General features: G+C 36.4%; 1 protein-coding gene across 1 annotated transcript; it reads right to left on the reverse strand.

Annotated features, from left to right (window-relative positions):
- Positions 1–534: 534 nt before the first annotated feature.
- Positions 535–9,123, reverse strand: LOC149234251 (formate dehydrogenase 1, mitochondrial-like). The gene is made up of 3 exons (XM_089461134.1): positions 9,053–9,123; positions 2,504–2,713; positions 535–912 (listed from the first exon to the last, which is right to left on the reverse strand). Exons 2-3 carry the CDS (start codon positions 2,669–2,671, stop codon positions 715–717), a joined length of 366 nt encoding a protein of 121 aa, XP_089317260.1. The 5' UTR covers positions 2,672–2,713; positions 9,053–9,123; the 3' UTR covers positions 535–714.
- Between the last annotated feature and the right edge of the window lie 16,297 nt (positions 9,124–25,420).

A 25,420-nucleotide genomic window follows, 5' to 3' on the forward strand; every position in this document is an offset into this window, starting at 1 on the left:
ACTTTGCATCTTATTTTACATCTAGTTGTTGTCTTTTTTTGCATCTAATTTGGTGCCCATTTATGTGTCCTTGTTTTTGCGCAATTTGATATCCTTTTGTATGCCATGTTTTGTTCCCTTCTTTGTGTCAACTATTGCACAATTTTTCACTTCCAATTTAAAACACTTTGTATGTCAATTGTTTGCATTTTGTATTAATTCCTAGTTTAACATCCAATTTTACTTTCAATTTTGCATCCATGGTTACATCCGCATTTGACTTCTTATATAGAGTATATTTTTCTTTACATATATGACCCCCTTTATAGATTCATAGTGAAATATATGATAGTTTCTAAATATCATTAAAGCAGATATCACAATTCAAAATCATTTGTAAAGAAATTTAAGAGAAATTGACAACATCCATCCAAAAAAATAACAATGTGTCATTAACAATTTTCAAAACATGTATAAAATAGCAAACATAATACTAATAAAATAAGTATTATTTTTAATCAAAACAAGTAAAATTCAAATATTATTAACAAATCAAAATATTTCATGAATATCGTTATTCTACGATAAATTAACAACATACATAAATCAAACTCATCGTATGATTACAAAATCAAAATGTCTCATTGATATAGGGTAAATTCACAACACCCATCTAAACATAACAATGTCATTCTACACAATAATTTCTTCATAAAAAACAATGCATGTGCATGCCTAGCTACCACCACCAAGATCATCCTCATGATCATCTTGACCATCCTCATTACTCTGATCCACATCATCACCAACACCGCAACTATCATCATCATCTCCTCCTTCACCACCATCATCCTCATCCTCATCCTCATCATCTCCTGATATATGTTGAACATAATTTGGATCATCGTCTTGGCAATCATTACCTATAGCATTCTGACAAAAAAAATCAATATTACATGTTAGTATTAATTACATAACACAACGCATGTTTTTGTTATACAATGTTAACCATAAAATGAGGTAAGATATACTAGCATTTGCACCAGATGTTGCAAAGGAAACGCCGTAAGGCATAAATTGAAAAATACAAATACAACAAAAGAATACTTTGATAAAGAATAAAAATATATTGAATGCTCAAATCAATGCCCCATTAACTGGAAGCATTTAGTAGACATATCTATCAACATTAGGATTATACACAATGATCAAGAAATTTTCCATATACAAACAACAACTTCCACAACAACCCTTTGTCACATCCACATTTTAAGAAATGCCTTGGAACGTGATCGGAATCTTCCATATTGCCTTTTTCATTATGCAGATAAATCTTCCATATTGCTATTTTCATCATGAATATTGTTAGTTCATTGTTGTAAAGTGTTAGTGTGTTAAATTCAATACTATAAGTTCGACAAGTGAAAAACATTCCTCAATTAGCATAATATACATTTTTCTCTCACCGTGTATTTTTCAGTCAAAGAGCACAAGTAACATATTAACATGTATTTTCCCTTCATTATTTTCATCATAGAGCCAAGAAATCTACGCCTTATCTATAAAGTAACAAAAACATTTTGAAATAAGTTTAATATTTCAAGCCAGTGTCTAACCTATAAAGTAACAAAAACTTTTTGAAATAAATTTAATATTTTAAGCAATTGACTAACCTACTTTAATAATTGAAAAATTCTCAAAGATGAATTATACTCCATAATAAGAGAGCCAACATTGGAGCCCATACTTTCACTAAAACCAAAAGAAACACAACCACTTGTTAAGAAGAAATTCAAGTAATAATAATAAAACAAAAATAATAAACATTAAAGTATAAAATGGTATTTCCAACACACAAGTATAAATATACATGCTCTATGTCCATTGTTAGATTAAATGGGTGTGGAGAAAATTAGTATAGAACCCAAAATTGTATTTCTAATTAGGATGGGTGGAGAAATGCTTTAAATGCGGGTTTTTGTCATTCTAATGAAACCCTTTGCAAAGGGGATGTTAAGATTCTGAGAGAAAAGCTAGGCTTGGTAGAGAACACCTTCCTTGTTAAACATTCCCCTACTGTAACGAAAAGGAAAGGGCAAGAGAAACAATAATTAGGTTTTTGTTCACAAGTTGTACAAAATATATAGGTGCTATTGATGTTTGAGTGAATAATGGGAGAGATTATTTATGAAATTGTGATAAGGCGCACCTAGTTTTGTCAGAAAGAGGCATATTAATGACAAGTACATCACATTTAGGTAGCATTTCGTCAAGATTTGTCTCCAATGTTGCTCCAGTTTCCTTTTCCAATTCGGGTCCAATAGAAATACGGTCATGGTAAAGAAGCTTACAATTGAAGGGCTGTACAAAGGAACACAATTCAATTCAACATCATGTAATGTTTATTATTATTAGATTGAAATTTTGAAACAAACAGCATGCATGCGTAAGAATTATGGAGCACTGATTTTTGAAAAGAAGTTTGCAACATCATGAAGTAGTACTAGATCCTAAGAATGAATACCTTCAAACGCTTAAGTAGTTCTTTGCCAATACGCCCTGCACCAATAGAACCAATAGTTTTCCCTTCTAGATCATATGACCTGTAAGAAATTGCTGCCACTTTCCAATCACCCTCGACAATTTTCTTATATCCAGGCACAAAGTTTCGCATCAATATGAGAATGCGCATTAGCTCATCTTCTGCCACGGACACCACATTACTTTCGCTGATCTTCAACCAATGATGATACAAACAAATCAATGGAATTAAAAAATATATCCAATATAAATAAAATGCGTTTTTTTAAAAGTAACTCCTAAAGTGAGAAAAATAAAGTTAAAAAATATAACAATGACAATTGTGTAGTTAAAGTGTAACCAAAACAAAAATATATATACAACAATAGAATAAATAAAATGCGTTGTTTTAAAAGTAACTCCTAAAGTGAGAAAAAATAAAGTTAAAAAAATATAACAATGACAATTGTGTAGTTTAAGTGTAACCAAAACAAAAATATATATATATATCAATAGAATAAACCTATCAAGTGTGGATCAAGCAGTTTGTGTCAGATTTAGCCCATAAAATGTCATTTTCAAATTTAACAATAGAATAAACCTATCTAGTGTGGATCAAGTAGTTTGTGTTGGATTTAACTCATGAAATGTCATGTTCAAATTTAATGGAGAGGGGTCGATTTAATGGAGAGGGGTTGAGAGTGGGCGCCACTTGTGAAGGGTAAAAATTATTCCGTAAGGCACTTAGTGAGACAGAGCCTTGCACAAACCTATTGACAACATCCTACAATTAGACAAATCATTCTTCCATCAACCATTGGAGCTGATCTCAACCTAAACACAGTTTAACTGATTATATATCTATATATATATATATATATATATATATATATAATGCACTGGAAATCTAAAAGTAGCATAAACATAGAGATACAATTGGAGAGTCTATACTGGTAATCTGGAAAGCTTGGTGCTAAGCAAAAGAGAGTGATGGGATGATGTCAATGTCCTCTAACCCTGATGAGGAGGGGTGGGGGGGGCAAGCTATTGGCTCATTGTTGGAATTGTCAAGCTCATGAAAGGATCCAATTGTATGATATACTATGTGAGGCACCCGAATGAGGATGCTCTGCTTTCTTATCTAATGAACTTTTGATAATATCATCTCCACTCTGCTGAATGTGGGGGCAAAAGTCAATTGCGAGATCAAGCATATTTTTGCAAGCATATTTTGGAAAACAATCATTACAGACGGATTAAACAAAGAAGAGCGCTTTGAGATCTTCCGCAAATCTTTTAGGAATGTAATAAGAGAAAAATAAAACCCATGGGTAAGTACAGCCAAAAGGATAATGAATCAATCTAGTCACAGTAAATATCAATATGATAATCCAGGTAAGATGTATTGTCACTTTTCCTGATTTCAGCCGTCTCGGCACCGATAGGTTACCTATATCCTTGGGATAGAGATAAGGTGGTTCCTGTAGAAAGGAGACAGCGGACAACAAAATATTCAATTTAATCAATTGGATTATGGTTCGAGCCCCATTTGAGAGTAGTGGGGCTTGGCAATAAGAGATCCAATGATATCTAACCAAGCCATGGAAGGCAAACTGTTGTTGAAATATTTGTCTGACAAAGTGGCCTGGTGGAAAGATGGACTTCGCCATAACTATTTCAAACAAAGTCGGTGATAAAAGGATCCCCTGTCTCGCCATTCTGCGAGTCCTTGGCCCGTTTCATTTGGAAACACCTATCATGTATCCCACGCAATGGCAAGTGCATTAAGCTTGGGAAGACAGTATGGACCATCCACCTATTTCTCAAGATGTGTCTCTCTAAGACGTGAAACCCTGGATGCTGGATCAAGGTATAACAACCCTTTTCCTTGATGGCACCTTTAAAAGAAACCTGGAATGGCAGGGGCAGGGAGCCTTCATTGACTTCAGATGAAATCAAGAGAGTCGATATTACGGCAGGTTGGTATTTTCGTGAACAAACAAGTGAAGGCTCAAGCCCTCTTCAAAGGCCTCCAGCTTCCTGAAGCTCAAGGGGCCTGCTAGGCAACAGTGGTGGGTGATTCAATGATTATTCTAAGAGCTACTGTGCACGTCTCTTCCAAACAGTGATACACAACCCATTGGCACAAAAGAATTATTAAAAAATGTGGAGCTTCAGCCTTCAACAAGATCAAATTCCTTCATGTCTCAAGGCATCAAAACGATCAAATTTCTTGAATCTTCACGTCTCAAGGCATCAAAACGGGAAAAAAAAACATCAAACTATCTAATAGTAGCATAAATGTAGGGATACAACAGAGTGACTGCACTAAAAGTCTGGAGAGAGGGATGGGATGATGTCAATGGTGGTGGGAACCAGGCTATTGGATCACTGTTGGAATTGCCAAAAGCTTAAGAAAGGATCCAGTTGTGTGATCCTACGGGAGACATAGGAATGATGATGCTCGGCTCTCCTATCATCTAATGTCCAAGAAAGGAAACTCTTGAAAATATTATCTCTGCTCTGCTGAATGTAGGGCTAGTCTAATAGGTGGAAGATGCCATACTCTGGATCAGTCTGGAGCTGGTTTACCCCTAATGGGTGGAAGGTGCCATAATCTGGATTAGTCTGGAGCTGGTTTACCCCTAATGGGTGGAAGGTGCCATACTCTGGATCAGTCTGGAGCTGGTTTACCCCTAATGGGTGGAAGGTGCCATACTCTGGATCTGTCTGGCGCTGGTTTACCCCTAATGGGTGGAAGGTGCCATACTTTGGATCTGCAAAGTATCTGTCTGGAGCTGGTCCATAACTCGCTTTGATTATGTATGGCCTAGTCTAATAGGTGGAAGGTGTCATACTCTGGATCAGTCTGGAGCTGATTTACCCCTAATGGGTGGAAGGCGCCATACTCTGGATCTGTCTGGAGCTGGTCCATAACTCGGTCTGATTATGTATGATCTGTAACCTAATATGGCACAACCCCGAACAGGCGTCAAAGATGTTGATTGACCACCAAGGCAGAAGGTTGAGGTGAGATCCCATCTAAAGTTGGAAGGAAAGAAACTATGGATAAAATCCTGGCTGCTCCTCTGAATCCGGGGTAGAATAACAGTTAGGAGGTACCCTGCTCTGGTTTCCTCTTCAGCTAGTCCACATGTCACTCTGATCATGTGTGGTTTGTAACATGATTTGGTTGGAACCTATGAACAGACCTCAAAGATGTCGGTAGACTACCAAGGGTAAGATTACGGGGAAACCCGAGAGACCTCAACTCTATCATGTAGTAAAAACTACATGAGAACATTAAAATATGAGTAGTTCAACTATATTATTATATTTAGTCATACATCAACAGACACAGAAGACAGTTAAAAAAAAAAGAGAACATATAAATTATCTTGGTACTCTGAGAAGTGTGGCAGGGGATTGTAAACTGAATCGTATAAAGCTGCCAAAAGAATTGCTAACTTGTTTTCAAGACAATTGTTGCTTGAGAGAGTGAGACTGAAATATAGCAGAAATTTCAAGCAAATCAAATACTTCCCAGACCTTCAGAGTCGATACAACTGAGATAGGTACAATTTTTAGGAGACACCATTATACCAAATACAACGCAACGTAGGTCACCACGGTTAAAGAGAGGACATCATAATGAAACAACGAATTAAACATGGAACCGTCATTTCTAAAGGAAATAATGGTACCTAAAGCTGTTCGAAACGTTCGAAGGAAGGAGAAAAATGTTATTTATAAGAAAATAGTAAACTTCATCCACAACAACGCTACTTAGGGTGGAAATTGTTGGGAAAACCACCACAAGAAAGGAACAAAAAATGGGAAGGCTAGAAATGCAATTATCTTTGCCCTTGAAATGTCTGCTAAAAGGAGAGGAGAGTTCGAAGGAAATTAAAGAACTCAAAAGGCAGTCCTTGGAGTCATCATTGCCCGATTTGAGAGAGCTTCCATTTTTTGAAAGAGTTGTTTTACTTGCACCTCCCCTCTCCATTTTGTTAAAGAGTTGTTTCACTTGTTATGCTAGAGTTGTTCGGTTGTTATGGAGGAAAGGCATTCAACAATTTTACAGGTGTGAAGGAAAATGAAATTTACAGGTTTGTGGTTGAAATTTATTGGTGTATCTATACGTGTGGCCCCAAATCATTTGTAGGTATCATACCTGTAATTATGGGTAAGGCCATATTTAATTTGATTTATTTGAAACTAGGTTTGTGGTTAATTCCAACCTAGGAAAACTTGATATATAGGTTCAATAACCTTCTTGTGTTGTATGCCCTCATTGTGTAGGCTCAATAACCCTCTTGCTGTGTGTGCCTTTGTTATGTGGGCCAATAACCCCTCTTGAGAGGATGCCTCATTCGAGTTCAACACAGTGAACATAATTGCTTGTGAGGGAGAAGAAAGGATTGAGAGGTATGAAGTTACAGGAAAATGGAGAGCTAGAGTGACTATGGCAGGATTTAGTGTATATCATCTCAGTGCTAATGTTAAGGACACGGTTAAATCTTTGCTCTGTTAATCATATTGCAATAGCTATAATACTAAGGAAGAAGGAGGAGCTATGTATTTACTATTTTGGATGGTTGGACAAAATTCTCATTGCAACATCTGCTTGGCATTGAGAGGCAACGACTATAAGAATGTTCTTGTACAAGAATTTGTTATAATTTATCAATACCATTGTTGAAACTGCATGTGACTTTCATGTGTGTCAGGGAAGAGTTCAGAAACCTGACACAATAACTTATTATAGGGGTAAAAGATGAAACTAATTTAAGGAAACAATGGTTTTTACATGTCCTGTTCAACCAGGGATAAGATAGTTATTCGTTTGTATTTTTCTTCCTTATCCAGGTAGACAGGAAAATGCTAAGGCTTGCTAAAATCAATGATATGCCTGCCTACACAGTGGGTAATTGGATAGAGATAGTTACTATTTAACTTTCAGGAACTTATACTTCACTAGCTAAAAAGTTTTGGATTTTTTTTTCTTATGACCTTGAGTACAGAGTCTCATAATCAACTAGAAGAAAAATCAAGTCTATCTTTCAATTGATTGAACCAGGACTATATCACGGATATTGCAGCAATAAAAGAAATAATTCCAGTCTATAGAAAGGTAGCATAGTAATAACATACTTGAGTTTTCAGGGTGCTTCAAACAATCTCGTCCTAAAGATAGGATTCCAGGTTGTTTGCAGATTTTAATTGGTGAGGTTGGCTCTAATTTTGGAACTTTGTTGGCTCTACTGCAGGTATCATTTTGCCCCAAATCTTCGCCAAGCCTTTTTCATGGACTCACTAAAGGACTCTCATTTTCTGCATCCTTCATATGAGTAAACCTTCGACCCAGCACTGGTTTTCAATACAAACTTTCAAAGAGAGAAACTGGCAGTTTGGAGCAAGTTACAAGACCTCCTTCTATAATGAACAGAGATGACCCCGGAATGTGGCAAAAGTTCTCCCCTTCAGCCGGTGCTAAAGAAAACAAAGAGCTTCTCTCTGAAATCTCTAACAGCGTGCTTGGATGGCCTAATCTGACCAAAACTACAAAAATGTACCATGAGTTTTCCTCTACGTTGTTATATTGTGAAGGATAGTGTTTCCCTCAATTACTAACCATTCCAATAGCCCCTGCTTCCTGATCCATTAGTTTTGACTTCTCCAGACACTAAAGAGCATTAACGATTCTATTCCATTACACAAAGATGAGCTGGAAGGGAAAACCCTTCGGAGCATAGTATTTCATGTTGAGGTATCAAATTCTTGGTTCCATGGAAATAGAAACCGCATGAAGATATCTACGAACCACTTGAACATCAAAAATGTTCAGTCTCAAAACTCTGAAGTAAATTTGTAAAGAATGTAGCATTAGCTTTCTTGGCCTAGTGAAATCCCTAATTTTCTATCCTATTTGCCTGTCTTAAAAATCTCACGAAAACCTGTAAAGATTGTGCCATTGTGTATGCTTAGCCTCTAAAAGCCCTAGCTTTCTATCTTCTTCTGTGTAATTTGAATAGAACACCATCAAATACCAGAATTATCAATTCCCATTCTCCAAAACTTTTAAATGTGCGGAACTGAGACAGAAATCATTCAATCAAACCACTCGAAATGCATCTGAATGCTGATCCATTAACTTAAAGAACTTCTTCCCAAACTCTGCCATTTTTTAAACAAAATTTTGAGCACAACCTTGTCTAGTCCATTTATAGAGAGCGTTAGTTTATGAAATCTTGCCTGTAAGCCAAAATAGAGTCAAAATTTTCCATTGAAAGCTCAGAATAACTGAACCAGAAATAACCCTTGTGAAATTTGCTGCTTAAAACATTGTTTTGAGCACGGCCTCTTTCTTCAGATTTATTTTAGATAATACGGTAGTTTATTTAATGAACTATTTCCAGAAAGTTGAAATATGGAAAATTTTTCCAATCAAGAACTCTAAATAATTTCATTAGGACAAGGCGTAGAGGATTCATGACGGCGACAAGAAAATAATGGCGCTTTGCAATTTTAGCACTCTCTTGCAGAAAAATACCTTTTCTGAAATCGTTTTGACCACGAAGAAACGCAGATGAACTGTTGGAAGTCGTGCAGAGAGAGATCTGGTGGCTCATGGATTGATTCTGGGGCAATGTTTATGCGATTGCAAACCATGATTGTTCATATGCGAGCTACTGAGCTCGTTGAGAGGGATACGCGCAATGGCGCCAAACTACCAAGAGGATTTGAATTTAAAGGCGGGATAGAATATCTACCATCCGATCATGTCATCGACGGCCATATATTTGTGTTTCAGTAAAACGGATTTTCAAAGAATTTGAAATATTATACATTTTATAGAATTTGAAATATTATACATTCTATTATTTAAGCTGAATAATAGTTTTACTTTGGAAAAATAATTGGGCACATCAAATAAAATATTGATGCGACAGACATAGAACTCCGAAACAATAATGCACCCTTCTCTTACTCCAAAACAATAATGCACCCTTCTCTAGCTGATGTGTCAATGCTTTCTTTGAAGTGGAACTTAAAGAATTAAGTAATTATTCATTATTAAATTGGGATTTTATATAAATTAATTGATTATTTATTAATGTTAATTTCATTTTATAATTTTATAGTAATTTTTAATAGATTTTTGTTAAAGATAATTATTTGAGCTATTATTGTATCAAGATTTTTGTTGTGTCTTTTATTATTATATTTTAATCCACTTTAAACATGCTCAAAATATGTTTTCATCTTCATTTGTGGAGATTATCTACTTGCATATTCAAAAAGTTTTGATGTAGTTTTTGCCTTGAAAAATGATTATTGTGATTGTAATGGTGAGAAATTATTCTATAAACAGTGTTAAGTGTTATTTAGAATAAATGAGAAATTCTTTTTGAATATATAAGACTAATCTTTGAGAGAATAGATATATATTCCCTAATTATCACATAAACAAGGGGTTAATCTTGCATTTAGTGCTTTATCTCTGTAGAATTTCGCTAAACAAAGGGAATACCTCCTCCTGCGTGACTTCGATTGTCCCTCCCTCTTACAGGATTGCAAAGCATTAAGAATTGAATCTTCTTTATTTTAAAGATGTAGTCTTGTCGAATATACCAAAAACATAGTAGGATTCTTTCATTATTGACAAAATCAAGCACATGTGCAAGGGAAGTATTCATCTATGGATGGTTAACAAGTTCATTAATAACTACAAGCAAACGCTTCAAACTAGTCATCATCTAAAGAGTTCAAGAATCAAATCAATTCCAACCTAAGTTCTAAGTATATGGTAAACCTCTACTCTAGAGGTTCTATTATTGTAAAATTTCACAACTATGGAAGTTGTGGCAAGGTCTCAAAGGAGGGACTTTCTTTTTGGGGCAAAACTAACCTTTTTTCAAAAGATAGTTTCTATAATTGAATCCATCTTCAATATCCATTTCTTCAACCCCACTCTGCCGGATTTGAATATTGAATCCCCCCTACTTATTTTGGGATGAGATGATATTTCAAAAGCCAACATAAATACATTGGGGACTTACAACAATATACAAACTAAGCAAGGAAGGGTATACACACATGTGTTAGAATTTGAATTGAAGTTGACTTGAGCAAAGGTATAACAATGCATATTTAATTAAATATTGGTGATTTTAACAACCACGTCCATTAGATTAAAATAATGATACTTTATGTGTATCTATATGCAAAGACAAAATACTTGAAAGGCACCTTCCCAACAACAAAGGTCATTATAAGAAAAATGGAAAAATAACAAGTTGATGGGTGGTATGATTGAATGAAGAATCAAAGGGCAAGAAAGAAGAGACATCCAAGTTTAGTCCTAATAAAAGATTTTATGGCCCCTTCCAAGGAGTGCGTTATTAAGAGGGACACAAACATGATCATGGAGTCTGTGCTAAAGTCTTATGGGAGAAATAGGAAGCATGTGAATGAGATATTATGGATTTCAAAAGAGAAATCATGTTATTCGATCCAATAGAAGCAAGGGGATTGGTGCTACTTGAGACTCCATAAGCTCTAAATAAATTGGTGAAAGCAAGAAGTCTAAAAGATAAATGCAAAGAAAGGAATATCCATCTATGTACAAATCTACAATAAATAAATTCAAAATTATACAGTGTTTCCATATAGACAATGTTAGGTCCCTATAACACTAGTGATTCCCCCATTACTAGTGTCATTGTGGCCCTTACTATTATTGTTGTGCCCTTATTGTCCCCATATTGTTATTATTGTGCCCCATAGAAGCCCACTATTGTTATTTTTGTGCCCTTATATTATTATTGTTATGTTGACTTTGATTATATTGTGACCCCTTAGACTCCTATATATAGAAATGAGGCTTTGTCATTTGTATCATCCAATAATTGTTCTTTTTTGTAATGTAAAGGAGGTTGCCCCCTCGAAGAGGCTGATTTCTAAGTTGTTGATCTATCTTTTCTATCTTTTTGTGAGTTGGTTTCATAACAGACAACCTAGGTTCGAACCCTAAAAAGTGTAGGGTCTTTGTGAGTGTTTGTGAGGGAATGTGTTTGACATCACATAATTGGATTCCCTTCATCATCAAAGAGACATGTGTCCCAAAAGTCAATTTGGTTTAAGTGGATGTTAATATGATACATTGTATATTTTCTGAGGGTAGTAGCACAATTGGAAAAAAGCATGTTGGCAAGCCCTTGTGTATCCAAGTGATCGAAAGTTCAATCCCCCAGACATATCTCACCAATTGAACTTAAAAAAAATATGATACATTGTATATTGCAAAGCCATTAAGTTAAGTAATGACCTTGGCTAACCCAAATATTTAATTAGAATTTAAGCTCAAACACAACATTAGAAATGAAACCTTCACTCTAGATCTAAGGATATAGGGGTCAACATTGGATATTGGATACAAGACAAGGTGATCAAATGTATCTCTTGGACTAGCATCTTTTACAAAGGAATACAAATTTTAATGCTTATATTAACATGTATGTATAATATAATAATGAAATAGTCACTCTTTAGTTCATGGATAAAAGTGTTGGTGTGGAAGGAAATCTCGAGGGATGTGTCACTATAGTCATAAAAATTGCATTTATTGTGGCACATGGAGAAATTATTAATTGGGTGTAGCTTTAAAAATGGATAGGAGTGTTATCCTCCCCACCTAACTGCAATTCCTACAAATGACATATTTAGTGATTAATGAGTATATTCTTGTAATAATTTTGAACCCTGTGTTAAGAAATCCCTATGCAATCCAATTTAACTTAGGTACCATCCTCAAAATGGGGAGAAGTCATTTGTGGGTTTCCTTAGAATGTGTATTTCAAGGAAGAATGTGTACTTTGTCGATATGTTGAAAGGTTTTACGGTCTTTGTGTTTTAGTGTACCATGTCATGTTTGGCATTGAGCGTTGGGTGTGTTGGAAGCCAACTCTTGGTAAACTCAAATACACTTGTCCTAAGGAGGGAGTTGGGGTTTTAAGGTTCTCTGGTTGTAAAAGCTTTCAAAGTCAATGTTTTTCATCCTCTTCTTGCATATTGCAGCCTCAAGGCCATTCGATGAGTTGGTGGTCATGCTTAAGGTTTTCATCCTATTCTTGCATTGTGCTTAAGGTTGATTGGTACCTTGTTCCATGAATTATGATCAACTTTGGGTCCTCTTTCAGTAGACACCTCCTAGCCACAGTATTAAAGGCAACATATTGGTTTCCTTTACTAATTTTAGCTTGTAATAAATTTAGATGTAATGGTTGTCACACGCGTTCATATACAACTACCTCATAACAAAGCTAACACAAGCACTTCTACCCATGCCTACATCACATCATAGAGGAGGAATCAATCAATATTATTCAATATCCTGCATTCGAGTATCCCTCCTTTGAGGATTCAATCCAACATTTATGGAGATCAGGTCATCCATTTACAATAACTAGCTTTGCCATATAGCATGTTCATATTCCTATTGTCATGGCCGAAAGTACCACCGACATATATCTTATGCAATACGAATAAATAATTAGAACACCTCAATGGATGCAATTCATCCTATAATGCATAATGCATATATTATATAACCCGAACCATAGGCTCTACCGTTTCAAAACAAAATCATTTATCATACATAATCAATAATCCGTCTGCCACAGTTGCATGACACGTTAACATGTGTATCTTAGGGATTATGCACAATTAATCAGAAGCACAACATTGGATGCATAGCACAAATAACTTGTACCATAGTTTATACAGTCGAGCCTTAACCACAGTTAACAAATTTGCATAGCGGCTCAAGCACGACTATTCACTATCTTAACAAAAGACAGGTTAACACCAATTCTACATAAGATCCACATACTGTGACTGTAATTAGAATTTCATTTATGTGCATCCATAAAATCATCTCATTAATGCCACATGCAGTGCATTTAAAACTCAAGAAAATTCTCTCATATGCTAAGGAATTTATAACATAGAGGGTAAGAAACCAACATACAGAACAATCCACGCAAGTGAGTCAAACTAGATCAAAAGAGAGAACGACACTTGGAAAACAGAGCACCGCTACCCAACCTAGAAATGACTCTTCAGTTCACCACCCAGTCGAGGTTCTTGCCATGGATCAACCGCCTCTAATTGATCTATGCAATGGGTATTTAATACCTTCTTTCATGATATGGTTTCCATTAGCGGTGTCTCACTTTTATGGATCTTTTTATCCATTTGCGTACGCTTATCTCATAAAAGCTCACCTTTCTCTCCCATGAGGATTTTCCTCATAGAAGATTGCCTTTCTCTCCCGCACAACTTTTATGTTTTTCTCAATGGATATTTATCTCCAATCCATCCAACTTATCTAGAATTAAATCGAGAAGCTTTACCATGAAAGAATTATCCTTTCCCATTCACCAATGTGATTTGGCAAGAATCTCATCTCTTGGTGTCTCGCTTTTCCAAGTGATTAATTTATTAATAATGTATTTACTTTTTATATTACACATCATACCTAGATTTTCTCAGCTTAGGTTTGCAAAGTTTGACACACAAGGGAGGGGTGTTACATTTTGGATCCCTCTCTTTCCTTAAGATCCCTCCAACTGCAGCTAGAGTTCTTAGATGACTGTAAGGAGGAAGCCCCTATTGGAAAGGGACAGACAGTTTGAAGGTGTCTATCTTGTTGGTAATTCCTATATCGAAAAGTTGTATTTTCATAGTCCAGGGGTTGGGAACACACAATTCCCATCCACTTGAGCTCAATTTTATCTCGCAAAACTTCATTGGGATCTACCTAAACACATATGCAAACATAGGTGAGAATGCCTTTCAAAAGTCTTTCCCTGTCTACTTTGACGAATCTTCCAATAAAATTGCCCACTTTTTCTAAGAGATCTAGATGGGTAAAGTGAATGGGAAAACTGGGAATCTTACCCATACTAGAGTAGTCATCGGCAACATAGTGAGAGGATTGAAGTTGGGAAACCATGGCTTCACTAGAAGACCAACTCATCCCCAAAACCATGGACCATGGTCAAGGATTTTTTTCTTATCCTCAAGACATTTGAAGATCACCACAAAAAAACATGGGTCTACATCCACCCAAACCGGCGTTCATCCAATCCTATCATAATCGAACAGAAAAACGCTACTTTTTCAATAGAAAATGGGGAATAAAAGTATCACCCAAGGATAATGACCATCGCATCAAGCGCTCAATCATAAGGGAGGAGCAATAATTTGACAATCACACGTCCTTGATTTCTGTTGATTTAACTCTGAACACTCACGTAATATTCTCTTGCTTGGTGAATTAAACACCACTGCATGGAATGGACGAGGATTGAGCCGAACCCTGGATGAAGCCCACTTCATTCTCATCTAAACACAAAACTATATATACGTCAAAGCTATTACAATAGATTCTGACTGTCAACACCTCGAGATTCTGTTTATATGTTGCTACCTTTTATGGTTACTATTGAATGTGTGATTGGCAATAGTAATGGAAACTTAGGGCTGCCAAATTTCCTTCGATTCCCTCACTACATCCTAACGCAAATAGTTGTTCAATGCCTTGGGTGTCTTTCAAAACTAGTAGGCAGCGTCTTCTTTGATATTTCTCGATGGTTTTAATTCCACTACAATCACAACTTTCATTTACATAAACTTTGTGTTTTCGCACGAGCGACGATTGTTCCAAGGTGAAATGTCACTTGGATGGTTTCAATGTTGTTGACCCATCATAACTAACTAACAGATATGCCCATTACAATTTTATACCACCCCATTATCAATGTCAATTATGCATGGGAACCAATTAAAGCAACTTTTCACATTAATTTTATATGAGCATGAGAACATGTGTTAACAAGCAGCCCATAAAGCCTCATTTTGAATGCCATAGTCACTTAGAAGGAATTCCTCTTGTAGTAGCATCCTCCCTACTAAACTTTGCTAGTGCTAACATTAGAACCACCATTACAACAAGATATCTTTCTAGTGTTGACAACACCATTATAGTAAGATACCTCAAGAGAGACAGAAAATTTAAAAAGTATGATAGTAATACGTATCCAGAAGATGGTATTGAAACTAGTAATTGTTCACGAATCCATAAGATTGTAAGGTCATTCTCATTATCATAATCATTGTCATCATCATCACCATCATCCTTGTCATTTTTATTGCCATCATTACATTATCATCATAATCACCATTCATGCCATCATCATCATCATTATGGACATTGTTTGCAATTGTTCATAATTGTAGATGTTGTAAGAAATATCATCAACCCAAAAAATGTGATCAGTGCTAGAAAAGGGTTGTTTAGGACACATTGATATACGTAAGAGAAATAACAACTCTATTTTTGACAAATGATCGATGATCATCATCATCACCACCATTATCATCGTCATCGTCATTTTTATCATCCCCATCATCATCATTAATGTAATTTCTATCAACATTGTTGTAATCATGCATCATCATCATTCATGCCATTATTGTTTTTGATGATGACCTAGATGAAAATGATGATCATGACACCAAAGATAATGCTTATGATTATGACAATGACAACATCTAAAATTGGGAAGATTCGCCAACGTCATTAGCATCGTCATCATCATAATCATTGCCATCATCATCATTGTCATTGTAACCACTATCGTCTTTATCATCATAATCACAATTCATGTCATCGCCATCATCTTCATTTTCATCATTGTCAATATTATTGACATTGTCATCAATTGTTCATAATTGTCAATGCCATAAGGAATATCATCAATGCAGAAAATATGATGAGTGTTGGAAAAGGGATGCAAAAGCGAACATAGAAATGGGGGCAACAATAGAAGTAAAATTGGATGAAAAGTGGATACAACATAAGTAGATGCACAACAACATGAAAAACCTGACACAAAAGTGGATGCAAAAGTAGATGCAATTGTCAATGCAAACTTGGATGCAAACATGAAGGCAAAAGTGGAAGCAAACATGGGTCCAATGGTAGGTGTAAAACTTCGCACAAATTGTGGTGAAACAAATGTGGATGCAACAACGGAAACAAAAGTATATGCAAAAATGGATAAACAAAAGTGGATGCAATAGGGGATGCAAACGTGGAAGCAAATATGGTTGCAATGGTAGGCGCAAGATATGGTGCAACAAAAGTGGATGTAACAATAGACAAAAAATATGCAAAATAAGATGCAAAAATGGATGTAAAAGTGGAAGCAAACATTGATGCAACAGGCAAAACAAAATTGGATGCAAAAAATGGATATAATGTAAGTAGATGCAAAAGTAGATACAAAACGAGATGCAAAACCCAATGCATAAACCTGACATAAAAGTGGATGCAAAAATAGATGCAATATTTGATGCAAAAGAGGATGTGAACATGGATGCAAAATTGGAAGCAAACGTGGATACAACAGTGAGTTCAAAACATGGTGCAAATTGTGGCATAACAAAAGTGGATGTAATGATAGATGCAAAAAAAGAATCAAAGTATGATGCAAATGAAGATGTAAAAAGGGATGCAAAAAGTGAAATTTAAAATGGGTGCAACAGTGGATGCAAAATTGTGTGCAAAAGTGGATGCAATAGAAGTCGATGCAAAAGTAGATGCAAAACGAGACACAAAACCCAATGCAAATCCCGGTCCAAAATTGGATACAAAAAGGGATGCAAAAATAGATGTAGTAGTTGACGAAAACCTAGATGCAAATGAGGATGCAAACGTGGATGCAAAATTATAATCAAAAGTGGGTGCAAAAGGAGGTGCCAAACTAGGCGGTAATTGTGGCACAAAAATATTAGATGCAATAGTGGGTACAATAATAGATGCAAAAGAGGATGTAAATGTGGATGCCAAACAAGAGGGAAAAGTGGATGCAACAAAAGTAGATGCAAAATTTTATGCAAAACTAGACACAAAACACGATGTAAAACTTGGCGCAAAAGGGATGCACAAATGGATGAAAAAATGGATGCAAAAAATGATTTAAAAAAGGATGCAAAAGTCGATGCAAAAGTTGATGCAAGTGTAGGTGCAAAAAGTGGATGCAAAAGTATGTGAAACAAAATTAGGTGCCAAACTTGATGCAAAACCTGGAACAAAACCTGGTGTAAAGGATGACACAAAACTTGGCATAAAATTTGGTGCAAAACGTGGTGCAAAACCTATTGCAATACCTAGTGCTAAACTTGGTGTAAGATTTGGTGCAAAACTTGATGCAAATTTTGTGTCAATTTTTGCACCATATTTGATAAATGGATGCAAATAGCACCAAAAATGGGCTCTAGATGCAAAAAAAGAAGTAAAAAGGGACGCTAATCGCTGGTTTTGTTGTAGTGAGTTTTGCAGGAACTCCATGGTGGTCCAGCAGGTGGACACTACGCTGGAGATGCAACTGCTCACAAGATCTTACGTGTAGGCTATTACTGGCCCACATTATTCAAAGATGCACATAACTACGTAAGAAAATGTCAAGTCTGTCAAACTGCTGCCGGAAGACAAAAGAAACCATCCTTGCCACTGCAACCAGTTACCATCGAACAGCCTTTCGATCAATGGGGATTGGACATAATAGGTGAGATCGTTCCTCACTCTTCTAAACAACATAGATACATCCTCACAGCGACAGATTACTTTACTAAATGGGTAGAAGCAGTTCCACTCAAGACGGCTAATGCTGAAAATATCATTGAATTCATAGATCAATTCATAATCACCAAGTTTGGATTGCCTTCCGCTTTAATGTTTGATAACGCATCATACTTTTCTGGTAATGCAATGACTGAGTTTGCACTCAAAAGAGGTTTCAAACTTAAATATTCTGCCAATTACTATCCACAAGGGAATGGTTTAGCCGAGTCCACAAATAAGAACTTAATTAGAATCATCAAGCGAACCATTGACCAAAATCATAAAAATTGGCATAAGTCTTTAACATATGCTTCATGGGCAGACCGAATAACACAGAAAACCTCTATCGGCACTTCTCCCTTTAATTTAGTTTATGGGAAAGAAGTGGTTCTTCCAACGCATCTGGCAATTCCCTCTTTAGCCTTAGTTCAGTACATTGATGAAGTACCAATTTCTTCTTTACAACTTAGGCAGCTAGAATTAATTAAATTAGAAGAACAACAAGAAAGGTCTAAGATTACTCACGCTCATCATCAAGCATTGGTGAAAGCCTCTTTTGATTCCAATATGGTATCCAGAAAATATTTTCAGATAGGAGATTTAGTTTTAAAGTGGGACAAGGCTCATGAGGAAAAGGGAAAACATACAAAATTTCAAAGAATGTGGCTTGGTCCTTTTCAAATTGTAGAAATCATAGGTCCATCAACCTTCATGTTACAAGATTTAGCAGAGAAGAAGGATTCTTTACCTGTTAATGGTCAAATTCTCAAGAAATATTTTCCATAGAATATCAGTCTTCTATTTTTGTAGAATAGTTGTTTTTCTTTTCATAATAAAACCAGTTGTGAATGGTTACTTTTTGAAGATTCACAAAAAAGCACACCAATTGTCTTTCAAATTTTGATCTTTCACTTGTATAAATATCAAATCTTTTGGAAAATTGATCTTTATTATTGAAAGATACAGTTAAAAATTCTAGCCTAAATATGATGCTAGTTTCAACTTCATAAAAGTTTGATGAACACAACCTCTAGTGAGAAATTGTTTTATATCAGTGCAACGAAAGGTATCAATAAAAAAATAAAGATTCTCTGTAGGACAGCTACTTCCAAAAACTCTACCATTATCGTCTAGAGCTATCTTAAGGAAACAATGACTTCCTCCCTACTAAGGAAATCACAACTTTCAGAGGAACAATCCAAGGATACACTTTATCTTAAAGACTGAGAGGTCTCATCACGAGCCAGCTTATCATAATCACAGATATTATAACTTGCTAACTTTGCCAATACTGCATACCCCAATAGGGCAAAGACTCAAAATTGTTGCAATCCAAAGACAAGGGGTCTCATCACCAGCCAGCTTGTTCAACAAAGTTATAAATCAATGAATAACTGTGTCATAAATTGGCCATCAAACCAAGACATTACTCTTTAAGAATAAAAATAAAATGAAAGTAGAAAGTGTGGATATGGATTCTTCTTTGAGAATTGTGGGTTTCATTAAGTAGGATACAGGATCATCGCTGGGTAACAAGTAACCCTGTCGAGGCATAAAATGTCTTCTAGCAGCAGAGGCTCTACCTACGACAAATGAGCATATTTAAAACTGGTTTACAAAGAAGACTTTGTTTTATCTTTACAAACTAAGTAATGACTGATGTAAATACAAGGACTAGCTTGAGGCAGCAAATAATCAAAGTTGAAAATAGTTGAAACAAAATGTAATTGATAGGTTAGAATATAATGTACTTTATCTTTCTATAATAAAGTTTAACTTTCTGGAAATGTTTTTTTTTTTGGAAGTTTTGAAAATTCAAAAAGCAGCAGAGATAACTGGTTCTTCCAAGTGAATTGCCAATTGTTGTGGCCATCAACAACCCCCCTTTTTATTGAGTGTTATTCCTAATACTAAATAAGAGGGGACCCTTAAGTAAAATCTAAACTATGCTACATTTCTCTGTTTGTATACTTTCAGTTCTTTTTCATTTTATGGGTCTGTCTGTCATGCGTCGTGGCAAGGTTTACTATGAGTTTTTTGTTGAAAGCCCCTGCGCGGGCCGTTTCATTACTGTCTGAGCTCAACACTGTGTCTTATGTTTTGGTATATCCTGGAGGTGCTGCCCCTGCGAGGGCGAATTCTGTGTCAAGCAATGCTATCCAAGGTGCCACAGTTGGCCCTGGACGGCCTGTCTTTTTGCATGTAATGTTTACCTGTATATAATATAATAGATTAGCTAGTTTTACCGAGAAAAAAAAAATCTAAAAATTAAAAATAGTGTTTAAATTTCCTTTTTGAATAAAATTACCATCATAAGCTTAGGAAACCCTCTTGAAAAAATCCAAAAAAGCTAAGTTTTATGATAAGGTAAGATAAAATCTTTCCTTAGGAAATATCGCATCGCATAAGATAGCAGGACGCCACCTTACAAGCAATTCCAACATTTGCGAGATCGCGATATGCGATAATAAACAAATATCGCATCGCATTCAGCACAATTTACATGAAACACTTTAAAATTTACCGATATGCGATGACGCCGATCGCAAGATCGCATAACGTAGAAAATAGGTTAACAAAGATTGTCACCATAACATTTCTGCGATTTGCGATATTGCGATGTTGCGATATTGTGATTTCGCGATGCAGCAATAATACTATAATGTGATGTCACGAGCGAGTTGCGATTTTGTGATGTTGCGAAGCAAATTGCAAAATCGTGTCATCGCAGATCTTTCGGGCGTGTTATTCAAGAAAAGTATTTTCCTTAAGTTGACACCTACTTATGCGCTTTAATGTTAATAAATGAGGTAGTTGCCAGTTTTAATGGATTATGGGTGTGTTCTTATCGAAAGAATCATTTCACGTAAGGTGGTATGCCTGATATGTCTGCGGCATTTAAAACTTTTCCCATCTCCCTTCCTTGTCATTCATTTTCACTTGTGAATTGCAGGAATGGAGAACAGAGGCCGATACAAAGCATTACGTAGGTTGAAATGGGAAAGAAAGGCAAAGCCCCGAGCTCAGAAGAAAAGAAAATGGCACCCTTATATACAGACACGGCCTGTAACAGAGACGCGGGAATAGCTACGTGGGAAGGCATGTATAATATGCTCGAAGAGGAAAATCCCAGGGTAATAGAAGTAGTTGCTAGCGTGGGCTCAAATGGTTCTTCTGAAGCATCCCTTTCAGAGCTAGCCTGCTCATTCTTACACCGGATAGCAGCAAGGCCAAAAATCCTCCCATACATGGACATGGTCAAATGGATATTAGACAACGCAAAAATCAGAAATAGATAGTTCGAAGTTCAGGGTCAAGGACTCATCGGTTCATTTGCTGCATAGGATTTAAAGCTCATGTATCATCTGCTTGAGCCACAGGCAACTTATAACAAGCAGTTTATGGAGAAATTTGTAAAGGAAAATCAGGACCTGGCAGAAACCACCAAAGATTGGTCTAGGAGGGATGAACTGTTGAAGAAAGATAAACACGGTATGTACAGTACTGGTTCTCTTACCTCCCCATATTACTTTGTTGCTGCCATGCTCTATAGATTGTTCGGAATGCCATATATCAACAAATTTTCATAAGAATGGCTACCTTTATTATATGTCACCACAAATGCCACTATTGTAGATTGGGCCAAAATCTTGTCTGATAACCTAGTCACGGCCATTGTCAGTTACAGGTCTAAAAGAGCTACGGCTCAGAGAATTTATCCTCCTTTTTACCTATCTGCATATGTAATGGATGCGATATGTTTTGTTTCTAAATTTCCTGTTATGGGTTGGAAATGGAAAACTCAAGACCCCTTACCCATCCACGTCTATCATAAAGAATTGTTGGATTCTTAGTTCACTCCATACTTCTACTAGATTTTTCATGGAATTATGCTACCCTTGTACAGAATGTTATATGATAACGACCCTCTGAGATGCTCGCCTGAAGCAGAAGTAAGCATCCTCACTTTTGCAAGATGATTTGGAGAGGAATTGTTTACTTATGTCAGGGTATTTGGAAGTACTGCTCCCCCTCATGCCCTACCTTTGTATATCCCTGATAAACTCTTGGCTCGAGAGATTGCCTATCAAACCTGTGGGTAAGGTGGTCTAACCAAAGATTTAAAGGACAAAAAGAAGGCTATATGGCCACAGTTTCCTGTAGCCTGTGGGGCCTTTTCGCTTTTTGATCTAGGTCACGCATTCACAGAAGTAAATAATATAACGTGTCTACAGTTATTCAAATTTTCAAGAAGACCATTTGACCCTAATGAGGTTGCCCAGAATTTCACCACTGCAGTCAAGATAAAGGTGTTCTCTGGAGAAAAGGATTCATTCGATGATATATTCCAGCAGAAGAGCACGCTTGAAGAAATTCTGCATGCAGCCCAATTGCAATTCTCTCCAGAAGAATTTCAAAAGTTCAAAATATACAGGGAGAGAAGGTTAGCCAGTATTCCTTTAGAGAAACTACACATAAAACCTGCAAGAGAACCAACTCCAAGTGTTAGTCTTAGTGGGAGTTCAAGCACTAACGGATCTAAATCCAAGTCAGAAAAAGAAATGTCTGAACATTCTAAAAGATCCAGAAATGAATAGGATAAGAGCGAAGGGTCAGTAAAGGATACTGCCCAGTCAATGGAACTTCTACACCAACAGGTTATTGCCTCCCCGCAAAGAGATCCTCCCCCTCTCATCATTCAAGCACCGCCAGTCATAACCAAGCTAGACAAAGAATGGGAAACCTTCAACGACTTGATCAATCTTGAAGGACAAACCATAAAAACACCTGTGAGCAATGCACAGGTATCAAAAGAAGTAGTCACAACAACAGTCAGCGATGTCTCAGATATGGAGCATATTCCTATTGCCCCATCCTCTGAACTTATACTGAAAATAGAAGAAATTCCTCCCCTTGATGTGTTTTATAGTCCACAGCACAAAGGAGTAGTAAGAAGACAGAGGAAGAAAAGGAAATTGGAAAATGTACTTCCTCAAGACGCTGAACAATTAGATGTCCTGTGGCAAGATCCCACTAGCAATCCTACCGAGAATCTCACCAAACCATCTTAGATCGCAGGAGCATACGCCTCTGCAACTATTGATAAAGCATCTGAGGTACAACAATTGCTAAAAGAAAGGGAAGGCCAGATACAAGTGTTGCAGCAACAGTTGCAACAAGCTAACACCAACAATGAAGCACAGAAACAACTTGAGAGGTTGCAGCAAGACTTCCAACAAATGCAGATAGGATATCAGAAGAGTTTGGATGAGAAAGGAAAGTAGTTACAGGATCTACAGGAGATGCACAAGGACAATCCTAAACTTACAGAATTTATCACGGAGGCCATTTCCTTGAATGAACAACTACTACAGCAGCAAGAAGCGTTGGGCCAAAAGATATCACAGTGGACCTATTATTTTGAAATCAGTGGTAAAACCACTAATTAAGTGGTAGATTTATGAAGTGACTATGATCTAATTGACAAACGGGTGACTGAATATTTGGAGTGGCAAGAAAAAGACGAGGGAAAAAGGGCAGGTGCACCAAGGATCAATGAAAACCACAAAGAAATGCTCTTTAACAAATGGGACGAGAAAATCATGGAGGCGGAGCAAGCAGCAGAAGGAGCAGCCACGGCAGCAAGCAGTATTATTGATTGTGTAAATGAAAATTTACATAGGGAAAATTTGATCGCAGAGACCACTCCAAGATATTTACCTAATGCATAGAAACTATAGGCAGATTGGAAACAGAGAGCTCAAGAAAAGGCACAAGCAATCCAAGGGTTAACCAGGTTGAATTGGGATTATTACTGGGCTTACTTGGTTAAGCCACATAGCCAATGGATGACTATTAAGTGTATCATCAATTCGGCCGAAAAGATGGCGCCAGTGCTTGTCGATTCTGTTTACTCAGCTCAGCTAAAAGTAGAAGTTAGCAAGCTGACTCTGCTCAAACAGATGCTGCATGCGTGCAATTTCAAGGACCAAATACAGAAGTAGTTTAATGTTAGATTTAATTTTATCTTTAATTTTGTTTTATTTTCCTGAAAATAGGACGGTCATTTAAACCGCATCCTATATTTTTGTAATAATTTATTTTTAGAATTAGTTTAGTAGTATTTAAACCCCTCTCATGCATTTAGAGAGGGGTCCTGAAATTTATCAAAAACTTATCCCCAGAACATGCACTTCTGTACCCTCTGAGGAGGTTTTGATGAATGAAGGGAACATGATTTATTAATATTTGTATTTGATATCTACTACTGATGTTGCACTTTTGTACTCTTCGTGGATATTTGATCAAGGAGAGATAAATCGTTATCACTTGAAGCTCATGAGTAGGACTAGTTATAAATGGTATTTCTATCTCTTAACTATTTCTGCCTTGTGTTACAGTAATTTCCATTTTAGTTATTTATATATTAATGTATGAATGCTTGAGTTATCATTTTGCACTTTTGCACGGTGATAGCTATTTATTTATGCTTAGTGCATGAACAACTCATTATGCGATATGTTTTTCACAACTGTTTCGTCTAACTTTTTATACGAAGTAGTTAATCTGTACTGAATTCTTTTCTTATAACAGCTGAATGATCTTTATTACCAGTTGTTGTTTGAAATCATTTTAGCTCGCATAGAAGAAAGATCACACCCCAGGTTAGTGTAGATTTACATATTTCTGTCATTAGAATATAGTTTCTTTATTATTAGATTAGAATTAGATTAAGAAGTATTCCATTTAGAAACTGTTAGAAATAGAAATATTCATCTTTCTCACACACACACTGAAATTGGGAAACTGGTCCCACATCCCCAGTCGAACCCGCTATATCAAACGGAAAAGGAGCTGCTAACCAAGGTCCGGACCGGGTGGGTATCCCCCTTGTTGTAGACCTGATTTTTGGGGCTTCACATATTTGGCGCTAGAAGGAGGGCCTCGAACTGTGAATGGCAAGAAAATCCAAATCTAAATACCATTCTAAGAGTAAATCGCCCTCACCGTCTCCTCCAACTTCCCCATTGCATTTAGAAACCTTAAATCCAGAGTTAGAAGTCGCTGGATCAACAGCCGCTGCTACAAACCCTGACATTTCAGAACAATCTACTATTGAACCTCCTGAAGTTGAATCTTTGATTCACAAACTTCAGCGATTTTCTATATCTCCTCAGAAATCTGATAAATCTCAAGGCAGCGTGACTTCGCAATACAACCCTGCTC

This window comes from Pinus tabuliformis, chromosome 8, assembly GCF_031772625.1.
Source record: "Pinus tabuliformis cultivar Carrire ecotype Pingquan chromosome 8, CPIR1, whole genome shotgun sequence".
Classification (NCBI taxonomy): domain Eukaryota; kingdom Viridiplantae; phylum Streptophyta; class Pinopsida; order Pinales; family Pinaceae; genus Pinus; species Pinus tabuliformis.

Excerpts from the sequence above, each read along its gene's own strand:
- LOC149234251 (XM_089461134.1), bottom strand. The coding sequence starts at position 2,671 with ATGCGCATTCTCATATTGATGCGAAACTTTGTGCCTGGATATAAGAAA. Across the intron at positions 913-2,503 it reads AACTACTTAAGCGTTTGAAG|AATGCTATAGGTAATGATTG; the intron begins GTATTCATTCTT and ends TTTTTTTGTCAG.